The sequence below is a fragment of the Lissotriton helveticus genome, chromosome 6, assembly GCF_964261635.1.
Source record: "Lissotriton helveticus chromosome 6, aLisHel1.1, whole genome shotgun sequence".
NCBI classification, from domain to species: domain Eukaryota; kingdom Metazoa; phylum Chordata; class Amphibia; order Caudata; family Salamandridae; genus Lissotriton; species Lissotriton helveticus.
This window is the reverse complement of record NC_136067.1, coordinates 1099310724-1099330515: the sequence shown is the minus strand read 5'-3', so window position 1 is coordinate 1099330515 and position 19792 is coordinate 1099310724. Positions and strand designations below refer to the sequence as shown.

Here is a 19792-nt window from a genome sequence, read left to right as displayed (position 1 = left end):
CGCCCACCCACTGCTGGACCAGTCCCCCTCCCCTCTCCCTGCAGAAGAAACACTTAATCCAGTGAGAGCCTGGGGGGAGTGAGTCTATGTTGAGTACTATTTTTAACTTGAAACAGAGGAATTCGGAGTAAGTAACACTGACTGGACGGGCAGTGAAACTTTATTTCCATTGGGGGCATCCAATTTTCTCTTGGATTTTTTATCACAGTTCTATTGCCTAAAGGCATGCATCCAGCTTAAAGGCTGTACAGCCACTAGTGTGTTTGCAGCCAGGATTAAATATTGCCCTTGCAATTTAGTGATCGAAATGCGCATAAGAAGCTCATTACTTCTAAAAGCGCGCAACAAGAGCAACGAGGGCCAAAGCAATTCCTGGCAAAAGACAACAGGGGGAATTCCCCTCCCACAAACTTGGTAGTGCAGCAATAATTTTTAAGATCACGTTCCACAGAAACTAAGTCAACTATGGAGAATCACGCTTCCCTTCCGATAGGAATAAGAAAGTGCTATAAAACAAAAAAGATCCAAACACCAGGCAGTGGGCTTTGCAGTTGCCTCCCTGGAACACCAAATCCAGAGGACAATCAGCAACAATATCATCTTAGTCAAAAAAATAATCAGTGCGCTCTAGGTTCAAGAGGTCAAAGCTTCCAAAGTTGTGGGTGATAACTTTAATACACAATCAGAGAAGAATGCTCAATGCCTCCCCTCGCCCCAAGAAGGGGCCCAAAACGCTCTCAAAGAAGACATCCTATGAGACGATTTGAAAAAAGGAACCACCCCAAGTGAGACCTGAGCTGTATAGAAAGTGCGTCCACTCCCACCAAACAGCAAATTCGTTGGCTGGGGATCAGCAAATAAAACCTCCTTGACCGCTATCTCCAGAAATTAAATTAGTGTTTGTCTAAACACTTGAGCCTCTACAAAGGACTTTAGTGGTAAAGGAAGAGCTCTCCCAGGAAACTGCTGAATCTATGACTTTTCGCATCGCCAATAGTGACCAAGTCCTGATTGATTGGGACGCCAACATCAATATTTTCCTTAGTACGTCCCATGGTGAGCCAATTCATGTAGTCAGAGATGCTTAATAATGGGATAGCACACGTCCCCGTACAAACAGAGAGCATCATGCCAAGCTAGAAGAGCACTATATAGGGGATGAGGTGTTTCTCAATGCAATGGAGCCATTTGATGCCCCACTTCAAGACCAATCTTTGTCTGATCCCAATAAAAGCCAATAGAAGTCATTGGCCATAGGTGGGCATCAAGTCAATAGCCCCTTCCGCCCCCAAGGGTGTGACAATCCCCGAATATTTTCTGTTAAGTAAGCTATGCCATTCAGAGGAATCCATTCATGATTTTAACAGCAACAACTCAATGACTGTAAGCGAAAATGCAGGGGAAAATGCATTGAGCTGGTGGACTGCCATAGACAATACTCTAACAGCCATTCAGCAGGCACCGATAATAATGCACCCTGACAAACTAGATACAAACATACTCATTTTACAACCACTGGTGAATTATGTTAAAAAAATTGACACTCGATTGGACAACTTAAATTCTCTCATTGTGAAAGCTCAAAAATTGGCAGGCAAACCTCCCAACACATGTTATTGCTCACTTCTTTTAAAGACATTTTCAGCTTTGCCAGGGATAATGTCAGTCTTAGCAAAAGAGTGCAAATCGAGGAACTATAACTCCAGGCTACGATCCAATGTTGAAACATCAGACACCAATGGCAGCGTGCCACCCTGCCCAAATACTGCCCTTTTGTCTGATTCGGCACCAAAAGAACAATCCTTGGAAATATCAAAATCCCTTGGCCCTCTATGTAAAGAGGGCGAAGTCAATTCCTCCGCTAATGAATCATTACATTTGATTAGTGGAAATCTGTCCATGAACAAGCTCTAGAAGAAGAAGAATAGAAAACCTATGTTAAAAAAATAATACCATAAAAATTAGATACAAATATTTAACCTATGTTCGCAAATCCAATGCAGGGGAACAAGATAACGGATATAAATGCAATTAAATTAAATTACATTTAAAGTAAATTGCCATCAAGTGAGTGCTCCAAAAAAGATTAAGACTGCCATGGCTCAGTCAGAAGAAACGCCTGTCACTTCAAGCCTTTATGTCTCTGGAGCAGAGACCAATTGTAAAAAGATGCAAATGGCCAAACAAAAGAATGGAGAGGGGAAATCTATCCCGCAGACTATTATGGAAACATAGAGTATGGACCAGCGGTCACCATGCAATCATTCTACCAAAATGTATTGCTCTGACCAAATTTCTTCTCAGGTTGCCCGCATTAAAAGCACTCCACAAGCAATGGCTACTCAAAAACCTCTGATAAATATAAACTCATTTAATAATTCCAACAATTCGGATCCTAGAGCCGGACATGGTTAGACTGACCGATCGGGATCCACCCCCACATGGAAATGCTCACCAGCACTCTTTTCTTCATGCAGGAATCCCTGACAACAATTCCACTGGTGTGCCTGAAGGAGAATAGTCCAGAAAGGCAAATTTGGACAATACACCCCTCCCCATAAAGCAAGACTGCGAGTTCCAGAATTCTAGAGCACCTTGAGGTGGCTCCTTAATTTCACCCAAATATACCTCCTGTGGGCATAAAGGCATTTTAAATAGATATAACTTACCCAAACTTCTATCAACCCTTCCTGGCCTGGATGCTCTCAAATCTAAAGATCTGGATTACATCGCATTTATCCCGGGGACTGAGGAGCGCCATAAAGAGGCAACTAAAGTGTTGTTTCAAGAAAGCTGATATAGCAAGACGCATGGAGGTGCACTCTATAACACTGGTAGAATGGGGGTTCAGCCTCAGTAAAGTGACAAAACTAAAATACCCTTGGATTCTGGCCAAAATTAATCATCAACACCTGCCGCAGGAATCTGTACTTTGCTGTTCTAAGAGCTCACAAAACTCAGGGTCAGGAATGGAGTCGATTATGATCAAGATGCAACTTGCTGCTGACAAAGAGTGTGCTGGTTGGCTCCCAGCTCACACTGGAAGCTAATAAACTAGTATGTATATCAAAATAATGTTCCCTCCGTTAACATCATCTCCTCTTACCACAATCATGAACTGCAATTCTGTTCATGGAATATTCAAGGTCTAAATAACCTATTTTGTCCACCACTGATGCGATGGAGGAAATTAGCAATAAAGACATAGTGCATTTGGCAGTTGTTGGACAACATGGCAGGATAATTTTTAACTCTTCACAGCCGCCAAACCTTCTTTTAAAGGAGGCCATTCCTCTGGAGGCGATTCCATTCTAATACACAAAACCTTTGAGCTTGCGGTAAAAGAGGTTACAAGCGGCCTGGGATGTATGTCTTTGTGAAAGCTGCAGCTGTAAATAAAGTGAGTTGCAGAAATTCACCTCCAACTGTTATTGTACGTATTTACATAAATCCTAAACAGCCCAAGAAAAGAACTGCCACAGGAGAGATCTTAAAAACCATTAAACTCCTACGGCAACAATATCGCACAGCCAAGTGGGTGATGGCAGGTTATTTCAATATATATTTATTAGGAACAGTGGAACAATCCATATGGCAGCAGGAGGAAGATATCGTTCAGCATATCGACTTGGGAAAATCAAGGAGGCAAGGATGGAGAAAAATTCTGCCACCACTCTCAATTTGCTCGGTTGTAGAACCCTTAATGGCAGAGGTGCCCTAGATCAACCTCCATCTTGCACGTATATTACAAGCTCTAGTTCCTCTTTAATTGATTATATTTGGGTATCCATGCAGAATTATCCTCAGGCAAGCAATTTTCCAACACAGTATGATCAGTGACCAAGCAAGATTAATCTGCTCTCTCTCCTGGATAACCACCAGACACCCACAAACTCAAACAATTGGCAACCAGGTGGGCATCTGTGGACTTTGAAGAATAAAATGGTCTAACAATGCCAATAGCTGTAGAAAAGAAAGAACCGAAGAAACCCCTAAAAATAAGGGTAAAGAAACAATCATCTACAACCCTACACTGGTTCTTGTTTATGGAACGGCTACTCAACATGTCTGCTGACAAGGAGAGCGTTACAGGCACGCAAGCAACCAAATCCCTGAATTGAGAGCCCTTAAACAAAAACTGAATAAGCTCCTGAGAATAGGCAACAGAACCAGGAAAGATTTCCAAAATCTACAATGACCATCACCTGATCTCCTTTCCTCTGAAGCTCCCCACATGAACAACTTCTACTGCAGAAGTGACAAACACAACTACTTACACACAGCGGGAAAAACTCAACCTCTCAGCAGTTGACTCCCGTCTCAATATGATCTCTCCCATTAAAAAAATTACAGTAGTGGAACATTCCTGCAACTGGCTCATCAAAGGCTCCAACAAACTAATAGTAATGGTTCAAGAGATGTCAACTTACACTACACACAGAAAGAAGACACAGAGAACATAAATAAGCTACAGACAGAACGTAGTGTTTTACCCTTATGGTGGAGAAAATCAAGGAACAAAAAAGATAAAGTACACCTGCAACAATACAGCACAATATTCAATTAATCCATTAAGAACGCAGAAAGACTCCATTGCTCCCTATAGACCTTCAAAGCTAAATGCCCCTTCACAGACCCACATCAGGTTATGGAGTAATCACACTCTCAAATCTTCTGCACGGTCACATAAGACTAATTTTTTTATAAAACAAAGAAACTGGAACTCTAACCCAGCTAAGACCCGGATCTACATGACCTCCAGGTGAAATGGCGCACAGAACCAGTTAGGCTGTGTGCCAGGCCAAGCTCATTACCTCTGCACCTGCATATAATCATATCAACCCCTCGCTGTGTGACCTGCACCGGCTCCACATGCCACTCAGAGTACAATTCAAAGTCTGATGTCTAGTTCTCAAGTCCAATCACAACAAAATCAATCCCTACATAGCAGACTTACCATCTCCATTGACTCACGGGGACTAGGAACTGCTGACACATTGCTTTTGGAATAGTTTATAGAGGTGAGGGGTAAAAAGGTCCTAATCCCTTACTGGCCAGGAAATGAGCATAAATTCTTCTGTTTTTGGTTCTTTCCCTTGACAGGGGGAAAACCCCTAACCCCCTAATGTGAGCAAGGTTCAACAGCATTTTCTGGGCAAGATTTGTTTCATCTGTTTTTTCTGGAAGAAACCCCAATCACGCACTGGTTTGTTATAAGGTGTTTATAATAGTATTGTCACTCCCGGACCGGCATTATATCCGTGACTTAAGAATCCTTAGGACTTGTGTCAAACGACGTTGACTGATTTTCAAAAGTTTTTACCCGCCCAGAGGAAGCCCCAGGCCGGATGGCCATGTAAAGGGGTGAAACACGTGTTGGCTGTTTTCTTTCACTCACTCTTATGGATAGAGTGCCAATACTATTATAAACACCTTATAACAAACCAGTGCGTGATTGGAATTTCTTCCAGAAAAAACAGATTAAACGAATCTTGCCCAGACAAACCTGGTGAACATTGCTCTTGGAAGTATTGAAGTTAAAATTGTCGACAGTTCAAAAGCAATCACCAGGGCAGCTGCCTCTACCTGGAACTACCTCCCACCAATCTAAGAAAATTGTCCCCAAAAATCACCTTCAGGGAACACCTTAATATCGGTCTCTTTACACAATTCATGTTCAATGGTAGAATGACTGTGTCTGAAATCAATTTGCAACACAGCTAGTGGTTTCCTTCATTAGTGTTTTTTTTACTTCTTATTCCAACTCGATGTGATCCCCAAATCACGAATACCACTAAATGTAAGGCACTCTCCCCCAGATGCATCAAGAAGCCATTTTGCTATTCCTTAATAGCGAAAAATAACGATTCGCTATTAAGGAATAGCAAAATGCAATGCATGAAGAAATCACAAAAAATAGCGATTTCTTAAAATTCCATAATTGCGACTCGCAAATTGCGAGTCGCAATTAAGGAATTTATCCCCATTCATTCCTATGGGCCTAGAGGCCCATAGGAATGAATGGGAAGACATTCTCAATTTGCGAATTGCAATTAGCGAATCGCAAATTGAGAATGCGATTTCAAGGGTGCAGGGGTGTCCAAAGGACACCCTGTTGCACCCCTGAAATTGATCTGTGCACATATGTTGAGCACACACATGCCCTTAGGGCATGTGTGTGCGCAACATGAAACTTTGAAAAATGCACTTTAGTGCATTTTTCAAAGTTTTTGCAAATTACCATGAACCTCAACTTCATGGTAATTTGCGATCCCTATTAGCGAAATCGCTATTTTTTAAACTTTATTGCATTGCATTTAAGGAATCTCGATTTGAGATTCCTTAAATGCAAGTAATCGCAATTTCGCGATTTCTTTTTTTGTGATTTTTTGCATTTGGGATGATGCATCCCAAATGCAAAAATACCGGTCGCAAGGGGGCAGATTCTGAGAATCTGCCCTTTTGCGAGCGGATTTTACCTTGATGCATCTATGCCTCTGTTCCCTATTGGGAGCCAGGCACATTATATACACAGTTGAAATAAATGTACAATTAAATGAACAGAGGCTTTGCTACAATATAAGCTTCTCCCCTTTTCCAGATAAGGTCCCTGAAGGAGTGAACAACCTCTTATTTTTAAAAGAGTCTTTCCTCCTCATGTCTCCCTGCCTGGGGGTTAGGTTTCCTGTGATAGTGGTATCTCTAAAGGATAGCCTGCTAAATGACACGACAAGCTGCTTCCTCCGTTCCTTACATGTCTATTGGTCTAACATTCTCATTTAAATGCCCTATGAAGGAAGAAGCAGAAGTCTTCTAATCCAGGGGAGTTTTGGTGCAACTGTTCATCATGGCAAGCCCGAAGCCAATAGATGTTTACCATGTAATTCTCTTGATGACCCCCCCAGACTACTCAGCCAATGAGAAACAAACAGAAGACCAAACCACTGTCCTAAAAACACATGTTTAGCCATGGCCTCCAAGTAAATGGTGTTCCCATGCTACTGACAAGACCGACATGCAAGTGTGGGCATCCACAACTCTCACTGCAGCCTTCATTGACAAAGAAGACTTCCCTTCTAGCTCCACCTCCAGTGTTTTGGCATACTCTGGCCAGCCCGCGAGCCCACCAGATGTAGCCCTGTTGTCGGCTCGTCACTGCACGGACATGGGGTGATGCACCCCGGAAATAGTAATGGTGGATCAGACAGAGCACACAAGCAGATGTCTCTCTGATAGGATGTCTATCAACCACCGCCCACTCCCAATGCGAGAGAAAGCAACAAGATGGAAGTGAGTGGCAACAATACTCACTTGTCTAAAAATGAGAAGCACAGTGACCCAGAGCTCCCACACAGCAGGGAGCACTGCAAGACTGGAGAAACTAATGATATAGCGAGAAAATGTAGAAGTAATGATTTCAATATATCAAAAGGAACATGAAGCTTGCATGACAGGCTGCACAGGTAATGGAATAGCCATCTGAATTATTGGCGCTATAGAAAAAAACTGAGAAAAAGTTTTGGAAGGAGAAGCCGAAGTTTTACAAAAGTTTCAGATATTTTCAGAAATAATAATGAGCATCGCAGATAGGCCAGGAAGATTATAAGTAGTTGTGTGCAAGATGCACATAATCTAATTTTCTGTAAAATTTTGCAATATTACAGGCAGGACTAATTTTGCGCTATTTTTCCGCATGAAACGTGTCCTTGTGTCTGTTTTGAATGGAAAAACTCACTTCGCACTAAAAAAGTAGCACAAAAAACACGTCATGCAAACAATAGCACTTGCGTTCTGATCCTTGGTTGCTCCAATGTAAACATTTGGCCTCCATGTGATGTAATGCCATAATTTCATGAATTTCTGATAAGAAGCATTCTGTAAAATTCCCAAAATTACACAAGATTACACCGTTGGAAAGGAAATTTCATCCAAGCCTACTTATATGGAAGTAGCCTTACAAATCTCATGTTCTTAAGCTTTTTTATTTGAACCCTCTCTTGTTTCCTTAAAAGCAGCCCTGCAGCAGACAATGGAGGTCTATCCCAATAGACAATTATCAAGTGAGCCTCAAAGCTTATATACATTTAGCAGTAACTCCCAGTTACTCCTCTAAAGGCCTGAAAACAGTTCAAGTAGAATTCCAGCCCACCCAGGTTTATACTCGTGGAACTAAAGGCTCCATCATGCCTGACTGGCAGATTGACAACAGGCAGACAGGAAAGAGATGCTTTCCTAAGGTCTGGTTTTGCATGCCTTTTGTATTTCATTTTCCATACTATTTTTAACCTGCATTAGTGAATTATCTTACCCATGTGTGCCAGCTTTTGTATTAAACTAAGAACGGGTGTCAAATTAAGCAACATATGCATCTATATATGGATAGATTTAACATACATATATATAACACGTCTTCCCTGTTTTCCATTGTCGGATGTATTTTCTATTCGAGGCTATTGTGGACTGCTGGATACGAGGTGTTTTGAGGTCCTGACCTCTGGTTCTGAATTCCACTCGGAACCTGGACTGCTCTTTTCATATATATATATATATATATATATATATATATATATATATATATATATATATATATATATATATATATATATATATATATATATATATATATATATATATAAAAACAGCCGCCCAGGGTCCCAAAACCGGCCCCCATCATGGTGGCCCACCGGGGAAATGCCCAGTGCCCACTACAGCCAGTCCGGCCCTGACTGGTGCAAGCTCCAAAGGCGGCAGGCAGCAAGCACCTGAAAAACAAGCCCCTCTCGCCTCTCGGAGCCGGCTCTAGGTTTCGACGGGACCAGACACCCAGCAATAGTCATCTCAGCCACCCCTGCCACTATTACCCGCAAATCCTGGTGCACTGGTTAAGCCTGTAAGGGGAATCAGAAACAGGAGGGAGGTGCCTACTCAGCTTCTGCGCAGTGCAGAACAGCGGGCGAGAACAGAGAGACAAACAGTGCAACGCAGCTGGCTTAGGTCCCACTGCACAATGGTTGAGCCCCAACCCGCAGAAGCATCCCGACCAGGTTGGGTGCAGCTTGTGGGCGGGCATGCTCCCTCGCCCATGCCAAAGTCTGCCTGCTCATCCCCACTGCATGCCTCTCCCACACAGTAGCTGCCTCTGCCTCCCATCTTTTGAATTTCTCCAGTCTCTTTGCAGCCACTTCCCTCAGCTAACCTCCATCATCCAACCTCCCCTGTGGATGACGTCGGAGGGAACTATTTTGATGGGGCGGCTCCCTGGTGAGCCTGATCCACCCAGCCTGTCCAGTTTCTAAAGCTTGATGGGTAGTTTGGCAAGAGACTTGTTTTGAAAAACTTGAATACTTGGTTCTATAGCCCTTGCCCTCATCCAGCCTAACGCAACACAGCCCGTGAGATATTGTACAACACTTCTGGCCTTCCATGATGAAAACTATCCAGCCAATGGATATAAAAATTGGGCTACTGAACACCCTGGCAGTGCACATTGCTGGCATCGATGGGAAAATTGCGGACCTAAATAAATAAACTCATCAAAAGGACCCAAGCCGACACCATGGGCATACTCCCCCATACTGGAGAAAATCAAAGAGCGCTTCCAAAGTTCCAGGTAGTGACCTGGAACTCTGGAAGCGCTCTTTGAGGACCTGAAGGTGTCCATCAAGCTTCAAGCAGCAACAGATTCGCCTCTTCCTCCAGGACAGATCTTGCAAGGTGGGTCAGGCTATGAGGTTTGACCGATTGAACCAACAGCTGAGGCCAAACCTTATACTTCCTCCATCGACAGGTTTTCCTCCTGCAGTCTTCCAGCTATCTCTAGCCTCTACTGAGATGCAAAGGAAAAGCGGACATGAGAAGAATAGTCAATCAGAAACAACACAAACACTGCTAGCGCCAAGAGCGTGCATGTGAGTGGGATCAAATAATGTCATTTAAACCTAAGAAAAGACACTAGAAAGCCCCCAGGCAAGAACCGTAGGTGCAAGATCAAGATCAAAACGGTGGCAAAAAAAGGAAATCCAGAAATAAAAACTTGCCAAAAACAATCTGACAAAGGAATTATGCCATCTTTGACAACAATGATTCAATGCCAGGAGGACCACAGAAGGATTATGTCTGACTAAATTAGGTCATATTAGAACAAGTGACCCACACAAAACCAATATCTAATACAATGGCACCAGACACTGAGGGCCTCAAGGTCGCCCCACAGGATCCTGGTCAGATCTTGAGCCTACATCCAGAGACCAGTATACCACTTATAACAGCAGCTGCCAAACCAAACCCCGACATATATCAAAGAACTGTCAAAAACACCACCTGAGAGCCATTGGTTATCCATAGACCCCAGGACAACGGAGCCCCTTGACTGGCACAATAGCTAAGGAGAATTGGGGAGACACAGTATGTGACACAGAACTTTTAGCTCCAAAGACACTCCATAAAACCATCTTCAACAGATTTTCTTCACTAAAAAGAACAACCCAAAACAACATGCAAGGGCAACTTTTGTCCGGAAGGCACCAGGCCCACAGAATTCTAGCCAACTCCTTGATGGCAGAAAGGAGCAAACCGGTGCCCAGGGCTAACCCCTATAAAGAAGGATCAAGTATAACCTGTTACATCTGGCATACCGCTCAATGGGAAATGACAGATACTCAACTGAGGTAACATCCTCAAATGGCTAAAACAGATACCTACACTTGCTGGGGTCACCTTGGCCAAAATGTAATCTATCCCATTTATCAGCCCGGCACTTGGGCACCAGAGTGAATCAAATAAGGCTATCATCCGACATGGCCCAGAAAGTATTTTGCAAGAGCAAACAGTTAAGGGACTGGGGAACAGTCGTGGAAACATACCAGGAACCTGGGTACCCCCAACCACAGAGGATGGTAAAGACTGACACTTAGAACATGAGATCCCCACAAATGCCCTACTCAGTCTTAAACAATGCAAAAGGCATATCCCTATCGAAAGGGAAGAAAGCAGGAGGATTAGATTCAACCAAAAATAGAATTAACCCACTCAGGAAAGAGACCCCGATGAGGGAGTGGGACTGGATCACAAGGACTGTTCCCAAATGGAACCTGTCAAGAACAAGGAGGCAGTCCTGAACACACAACATCCATCTTTCGACTTAGCTCGTGGAAAATACATGGTTTGGTGGGTAAGCTAGATGACCTAGACTTGTTAAGCCACTTCCAAAGCTTTTCGGTGGTCGCCGTACAGGAAACATGGGCCCTGGAACCGGTATAAATCACAGGCTCCTCTCTCATAGTGTAGCCCCAGCCTCCAAGGAAGTGAAATCAGGTCGCAACAGAGGAGGTCTTGCAATTTACCTGTCAACAGCAATCACAGCCACGAGCAAAGAGCAAAATACTGAATCCAATAATCTTCAAATATTGCACATAACAATGGAAACAGGCGGGGAAGACAAAATGGTGACACTAATAAACCTGTATGTACTACCCAGTTGCAAAGATCGCACAGACATAAAAAACAAATATTGAAAACATCTTCAAAGTAGGGGAGATGCTTTAAAGCTCCATGATTATAGCAACAGGAAACTTCCACATGAAATTGCTGAGTTATACAATGAGAAACAAAATCATAGAGAAACAGGAGTGCCAGTGGGAGATCCCCAAACAAGAATCAATAGATCTCGGGTGCAGGTACACCATGGGCCTCAACCTGCTGGGCGAACTAGAGCATAAGGGTCTACGGGTCCTCAATGGTTGATTTCAAGGGTCATCCCTACAATTTTGTCTTTCCATTCCTCCAATGGAAACTCTCTGATATACCACACGCTGGGATCCCTGTCATTGTTAAAATTAGTCTACACATTCAAAATGTGCCACAGACCTGAGAGTGACCATCTGCCCCAGGAGCATAAATTTGCGCTCGCATTGAGCGAGAAGAGATGGAAGGCAGAACCCGAAGGCTCAATATACACGACCAACCTAAAGAGAGTCAAATTGTCCCCAGCCACAATAGAACTACTGGTGCAAAAAGCCGAATATTGCCTACAAAATACTTGGAGCAATAGGAATTCTCCATGGGAGATCTGGGAATCATTCACAGACTCTTTCACCAAACAACATGCTTCAAGAGTCAATCCAAAATGGGCCCTATCAACAGCTCACCCAGTGAATGGCTGCAATCTCCACAAGAGCAGGGAACTGGGCCTATTGAAATGGAAGGTCAACAAGGCACTGCGACCTGTCCGACTGTCTCAACAAACGAAATCCTTATAGTGGAACTGAGGCACATAAAACAGGAGCTTAAACAGGTGGCCTGGAGTGCAAAGAAGTTAAGCACAGAAGTCTTCTGGGCCAAACTAAACTGGGACATCAAGCAACATAACTCCAATACGTTCTGGCATACGGTAAACGCCTTAAGGAACTCATCACAGTCCCCTTGGAATCCACCCTCTCTGAGGAAGCATGAGTGATTTTTCTGAACGCCCACTTCAACTCACATACCTGCACAGCGGTGAAACAAGAAGATGATGGGCAAGCCTCACCTAAGGGAAACAGCACACCAACCGCCCAGCCTGAAGATATAGATAGCGGGCCCATCATCAACACAAATGCCTTACAATGGCAGATAACTAAGGATAGAACCACAGGAACCCCAGGTTCAAACGGAATCCCCCAGGACATTTATAAAACCGATTTTACACAATGGGCTGAGCACATAGCCCACTGTTCAATCATGCCCTAACAAGGGCCATGATAGCAGCGTCTTGGAAGAACTCAATTTTATGGCCCATTTTTAAAAGAGGTGAAAAATCTGAAAAGTAGAGAAATATAGAATCATAGCCCTCAAAGATAACAACACAAAATACTACGCAGCCATTTTACTGGAGCACTCAATTATGCCGATCAATCAGAATAGTTTCACAGAAAAAAACTGGGACGTCGACAAACATCATGTCCTTGGCACTGCTGTTTGACTCCTCAAATGCTGCCAAATGTCCCTTTTACTTCTGCTACATCGACTACAAAGCCGGTTTTGACTGTGTAAATCGAAGAAGGCTCTAGAGGAAATCAAGAGGCTGGCTAATGCCCCAGTGCTCCTAAGAGCAATTGAAAATCTATACTCTAACACCTGTGTCAGAATTGAATTGCGAAATGCAGGCAAAGTGACAAAGGCCATTCCAACTTCCTACAGACTTAAACAGGGGGGTGTCCTGCCCCCTACACTTTTTAATCTATTTCTGGCAGATCTACCCCCTGCTCTGATATCTGTCAGCTCTCATGCCTTGAAGTTCGGCTCCATACTCCTCTTAAATCTTCTCCACTCTGATGATCTGGCCTTGATCAGTCGGATGAAGGCCGGTTTGAGGCACCTTCTGAACGCCACCCAAGTATATTCCACCATGAACGGGCTGACCAAAAACACAAAGATGATAAAAAGCATGAATTGCTGCAGAAGAACCAATGCAAAGGCTAACTGGTTCCTTGACTCCATCAAGTTTGATAAAACCTGTTAATATATACATACCTCCGCGGGTTATTCAATAGCAACGGATCTTTCAAACCCCAGAAGGAGGAAATAAAAAAAAAGGAAGATTGCCCTGGCATCGGGCTGAGGACCCTATTCAGAATTCTAAATAGTCAATCATATAGCCCCATATTAGAAATTTCCAGAGCTAAGGTGGTGCCCACTGTGGCTTACAGAAGTGAAGCTTTCCAAGGCAGATTCAAATGTTTTGGATACCATTATCGCAAGGATATATTGGCAAATTTTTCAACAACCCAGCTTCACTTCACCAGCACAGATCAGGCTAGAGTTGCTGACACTTTTATTCATTAGCATCCTTATTCCGGAATGGATCACTTCTGCTTCTATCTTTACAGTTTTGGTGATCTCTGCCCCCCAAGCTGGAGAGTGCATGCTAGTCCTGAACTCAAAAGCCTTTTCTCTATTTTCTTATTTATTGTTTTTGCTCCTGCATGTGCAATTATGTGTATTATTAAGATTTTAATTAATCTTACAAAAAAGAACATTCACTCATACCTTGGCAGATGATGGAGAGTTGTGCAGTGATTGGTCGAAGGGGTGCAAAGATAAAAGAGGGGTCCAAAATGCTTTTTTCCACTAATGCATTTTCCATAGAAGTCAGTATTAACCCGTTCGACGCTCATAAGCTCAGCTCGTCATGAGGCACAGTGGAGCTGTGCTCATGACGAGCTAAGCTCGTCATAACAGCTGCGGAACGCCCACGCAGGGCAAATTCCCCTCCTGTGCAGGGCGTTCCATTGAGTGGGCGGAGACATGACGAGCTCAGCTCGTCATGAGCACAGCTCTGCTGTGCAGCATGACCAGCTGAGCTTGTCACGAGCACCGTGGTGCCGCACGCGCCCCCCCCCCCCTCCGCACCGCGGGGGAATTAGCCCCACGTGGAAGGGGTTAATAAAAGTGCAAAAACAGCTTATATTCATGAGATTGGGCAGGATTTTACATTATGGTGTGCAGATGATCCTTTTGAGTACTACTGGTAAGTATTTTTTAAGTTAATGGCAATTTAACCCAGTAATATCCTTTACACTTCTCCTATGCAAAACTTATTGGTATTTCGTGATGGTAAGCTGAAGTGCTACAGTATATAGAGATGACAAAGCACTATGTGATTGCCTAATGTCTGCCTTTACAAACGTTTAAGACAGCCCTGTTTTTTTTGTAATACACTTAGGCAGTGTTCTGCATTTTGCCCTTCGAGATACATAAGTATTAGGTTTTATATTTTTTCCATGCCTATTACCCATTTACTAAAGAGGTAATAGGTGGGGGAAATTATTTATTAGTTTCTATAAATTTTTTTCAATGTATGGTGTACTGCAGTACTTCCTAGGAAGTGCTGCAGTACAAAAAATAAATAAATATGTTAAACAATTTAAAATACACTGCACTATATTATATATTACAGATATAGTGTAGTACAGAGATTTACCATTTTTAACATATTTAAATCTTCACAAAAATTATACGGAGAGCCGCAGTAATACTAGTAGCATATTACAGTGCTACTTAAAAAAAAGTCTGCAGTTCTCCCTAAACTACTGTGAAATATATAGAAAATTATAAATATATTTCTCTATTCACAGTTTAATAAAGTGGTAATATGTAGGTACACCAATAAAACCTGATACTTTCCTATACATAAGAACCTAACACAGAATGGAGCGAAAGTGTGCAGAAAACAACATGGCTGTCATTTACATTTAGTAAAGACAGTCATTAGCCAATCAGATACTATCTTCTTATTGGCATGTATGCAGTACAATGCAAAGTTACAGCGGTATACCACGGCACAATATATTACATATTATTTTATCACTTATAGCTTAAAGACAACTTACGCTATTTAAACCTACTACCAAAAGTACTTATCAAAATACATTTCCTCACTGCTAATTTTATATTTCTAATGAGGATTCCAAGCCTGATGGTGGGGAATAATTCAGGCAAGCACATGAATGAGTCAGTGCTGGAGAACATAGTGTGAGACGTGCAAAGCAATTTTGCGAATGTAAATATTGTGATTCACAAAATCACAGGGCTTGCAGCCACACCAAAACTGATTCACAAAGGTGGCGGGCCCCCATGGCCCCCCTTACTCATTGGGCATTGTACTGACAACATCAGGGGGTGTAACAAGTGTTCAAGGGTACCAGTGCCTGCTCCCCCTGATATCTTTCCTAATAGAAAGATTTGTTTTATTTCAAAGAAGAGCCAATTACTTTAAAGAAGATGAGCTTCGTAAAAAATGTCTTTCCCGTTTGGGAATGCAAATACAGGGATGGTGGTCTGCTGTCCCCTGCAGGCCACCATCCCTGTATTTATAGCCAGAAACAAAGCTTCAGAATTGTGAACTTCCTGAATAATTTATAATAGGTAGGTCATTCCGTGACCCCCTGCAACTGGTGACTTTGCAAAGAAAGTTAAAGGTTCATAGTTCCCTTGGCAAAATCAAATACTGGTCTCGAAAAGTTGGTGTACAATTTGTGACCTCTATGAAAGGACATCTGTCCTATGGCTCCTATCCAGTGAGGAACAAGGTGCTGGGCTTTTTCTTAAAAAAAGAAAGCAAGTGAAATTATAATTTCTTACCTGGGATCCAATAGTCTCTTGGAAGCAACGGCCGAGTTGAGTCTTGGCAGAGATAGGATAGTGATGAGAAATGGTCTGCTGATGGGTATATGTTGCGTGTGGTCCCTGGTGCTTGTTCTGGATTGGCACGCTCTGGTAGGAAATCTGAGAGTGACCCGCCTGAGCATCATTCACTTTCTGCCCGGCCGAGGAGCTGTCCATCCTCGACACCTGATGGAACGTAACCGAAGCTTCAGGAGGGTGCTTTACGTGAATGTTGACCATGCTTGGTGGCAATTTCACTGCAATAAAATCAATGTGATTTATATGATTTAAGCATGAGTAATGCAGTGACAGTAGAAACAAATATACATTTAGAAACCTGTATCTGAGCATTAACCATTCAAATTGTCTGATGTGACCCAAAATATAGTAACAGTAAAAGAGAACATTGGCACAAACCCTATTTTAATGCCTACAGGAGAACCTCTTGAATGAGTTCAGATTTGATCACAGCCTTACTCCCTCAGTTTGTGCAACCCCATTATTGGTGAAGAGGTAGAGGACGTATGTGAATCAGAGTAAAGTCAAGGACTAAAACCTCAAATTTGAGTAAACCAATACCATCCACATGACTCATCTAGTGCGTCACCAAAGGGTCCCATACATTGACACTTTTTAAAGTGCCACTCCAGTAGTTTTCTTAAAGGAGACCTACTTTTGGAGGGCTGGGGTAGGTAGCAGTGTTAGTGGGATCCCACTACTTACAGGCCATTGTGCCTCCTTTAATCAAGTGATAGCCTTAAAGCTGTACTAACTGGCCCATGAAGTCAACTGTTGCATATTTGTATCATAAAAGAGAACCCTATGCCCTTTGTGTAACACATTTGTGATGGGTCACCTGGTTATGGTAGCGGTGTTTCTATTAGCCTATGAAGCATGAAAATCTGATTAAACAGTACTCCATCCCATGCAGTGGTTTACCCGTTGCAAACAGATCATTTCCCCTTAAACAAGCATTTATAAATATGTGCATAATGCTAATTTGTTATTAAACTCAAGTGTCCGAAATTAAGGGTCCTATTAAAAAATTTAACATATTCCATGCTTATTAAGGTAAAATGTTAATGTCTTGTAATTAGCATACCAGATCATTTCCCCTCCTGAGCTTTCAAATCATTTCTGGTAATTTCCATTAACTATTGCAGTAATACGTGGAGATCCCCTGGCAATGTTGGGCCCCTCTGAGTAACTATACACGATGACAGTATTTGGCTCCCAGAGGACACTTGCCGCAATGACCAGTGGGTTCTGCCGGGTATCCCTCAGAATAACAAGACATGTTCCAAATATCGCAGAAATGACTGGTGGCAATGTTAATACCACACCACAGATTTCTGTGTCATGTACTGAATAAGCTCTTCATCAAGGCTTTAGACTTCACAGCTCACTTTTATGTTCCACCAGCTCTAAACACACATAATCAAACTTCTTTTAATAAGTATCAGATGTATTTCTTGGCTGTAAGGGCCTTTTCTGTCTTTCTAGCCTCCCACTGCACTGTGGATCCTTTGGGTATATATTATGCAGTCACATTTCTATCTCATTTTTGCAGCCTCTCCTTTGCTCAATAGCACATATCTTCCACCTCGAGCCTCATGCTCAAGTGCCAATTCATTTTCTTAAAAACAGCCATTTGCTGTCAGTGTAAATACTCATGTGATAATTCATTTTTTCCCATTTTACTTCAAAAAACGTATGATACATATATCTCTCTAATTGGGGCTTTTCAGAGCAGTGTAGCAGTGCCATTTTAAAACACCCTCTAGACATCCCTGTTTTCTATTACTTGAGGGCTTACTGTTGCTTGCTTCCGCATTATGCTTAGAGCCCGGATACCCGTTAAGGCCCTATTCGCTCACTACAAAAACCCTTCATTAACTCAATCGAAAGCATCTTGTGTGTTTGATCAGTACCTGATTTCAGTAATACGTCGTGCACTCGGTCAAATCAATTTTGCGCTACTCCAGCAAAGGAAAGATCTTGAATACCAGCAGTGTCATCCTTTTAGACCAGCAACAAAAAGTTCCATCAAGGAAACTTGTGATGGGTATGATAGGGGGATGTTTTAGTGAGGATCTTACCAGTTGCTATTATATCCTGTTGGAAATATAATACATCTGTCTTGCTGCCTAAAGGAATTTGGAAGTCATAACCACAACAGTGCTTAATCTGTTGGTGATTGGAGGCAGCTGACATTAGTGTGGAGGTGCACTGAGGAGTAAATCAATGCACTGGGCGCGGTAATGCTTCTCAAGTCTTTATTTGCACACGGGAGCGCGCCGGGGTCATTCCCACACGTAGAACCCTCAGTGTGTGAGATGGCCGCCGAAACTCCCAGCATCCCTTGCGGCATGACGTGGTAGAGACCACTAGGGTGCTACACCACATATCGCCCCTCTTTAGGACACATCACAATACAAGAACTGTAACAACAAGGAAGAGGACAGGAAGAGGATCCCTGACATGGGTGAACGACAATTATCAAAACTGGATGCTAATAACGGAGGACGATATGGCAGGGTGTGCAAGGAACATGGTGTTATGGTTTCATATCGAACTCCCTGTATCTTTTGGGTAATACTACTGCCCTGCCTGTGCGTGTGCATGTAGAGGGTGTTTGTGTCTCTTGTGTTTCCCTCATGTATGCTCTGGTTTCTCTTGTACTCTCGTGCTGGTCATTTATGGGAGCTGTGGGGGTTTGTCGCCTGGTGTCTGGTGCGCTGGTACTTTGGTTTTCTTGTGGCCTACGCTGACGTGTGGCCTCTCCACTGCTAAGTTCCTGTGTGTTGTCTCTCTCTTCTTCTCTGTCTCGTGTTGCGCCGGTTCTCTGTGTGTCTGTCTCTGGTTTATGTTCTTCATCGGCCAATTCCCAAATGGTGTTGCCTGTTTGTGATATAGCTCTCCCTTGTCCCATCCAATTACTTTGTTGCAACTGGCCATTCTGCTGTGGGACCATACTTTGCCATTGCTTAATAAGGCAGAATGTGAGTAGGTTTCCTTGACTTGAAGAGGGGCGCTGAACTTGCCGTCTCCTTTTTTTCATAACTGTGCCAACTTCACCCGGACCCACTCCCCCTTTTCCAAAAACGTCCTCCACTTTGCGCTGTTTGTTGTAGTGGTCTGTGTAGATTTTCTGGGCCTTCTCCAAGTTGCTGCTTACCACTGCTGGGGACCATTTGCTCTGTAGCGTCAGATTCATCCACACTGTGTTGTCTTGTGTGAATGGGTCCCGACCCCGCAAAATCTTGAATGGGCTATATCCTGTCATTGTGGAAGTAATACGGTAGGCCCATCCTGTATGTCTGATTTCCGTCTCCCAATTCTTGCCTGCGCTGATTGCAGCCTGCACTGATCCCATGATCACCTGGTTAACCCTCTCTGCGAGGCCTTTCTCCGCAGGATGATACACCGAGGTGTGCTTGGTCACGATGCCATGTCGTTCCGTGAATGCCTTCCACTTCTCTGACGTGAACTTGGGGTCGTTGTCGCACGTGATGACCTTCGGTAGTCCATCTCTCAAGAAAGTGGCAGCAAGGAAGGCTACAACCCTGTCTGTGTCCACTTTTTCGCATAGTTCTACTTCCGGCCACTTGGAATATTGGTCCATCAGAACAATAGCATACTTGGGGAC

At 43.2% G+C, this 19792-nt stretch overlaps 1 protein-coding gene across 1 annotated transcript in view; it reads right to left on the bottom strand.

Moving 5' to 3' along the window:
* LTBP1 (latent transforming growth factor beta binding protein 1) overlaps positions 1-19792 on the bottom strand; it is a 1223697-nt gene that overhangs the window by 553620 nt on the left and 650285 nt on the right. The window contains exon 7 of the mRNA XM_078648754.1: positions 16120-16400. Coding sequence (XP_078504880.1) covers positions 16120-16400 — 281 coding nt within the window. The remainder of the gene's footprint in view (positions 1-16119; positions 16401-19792) is intronic.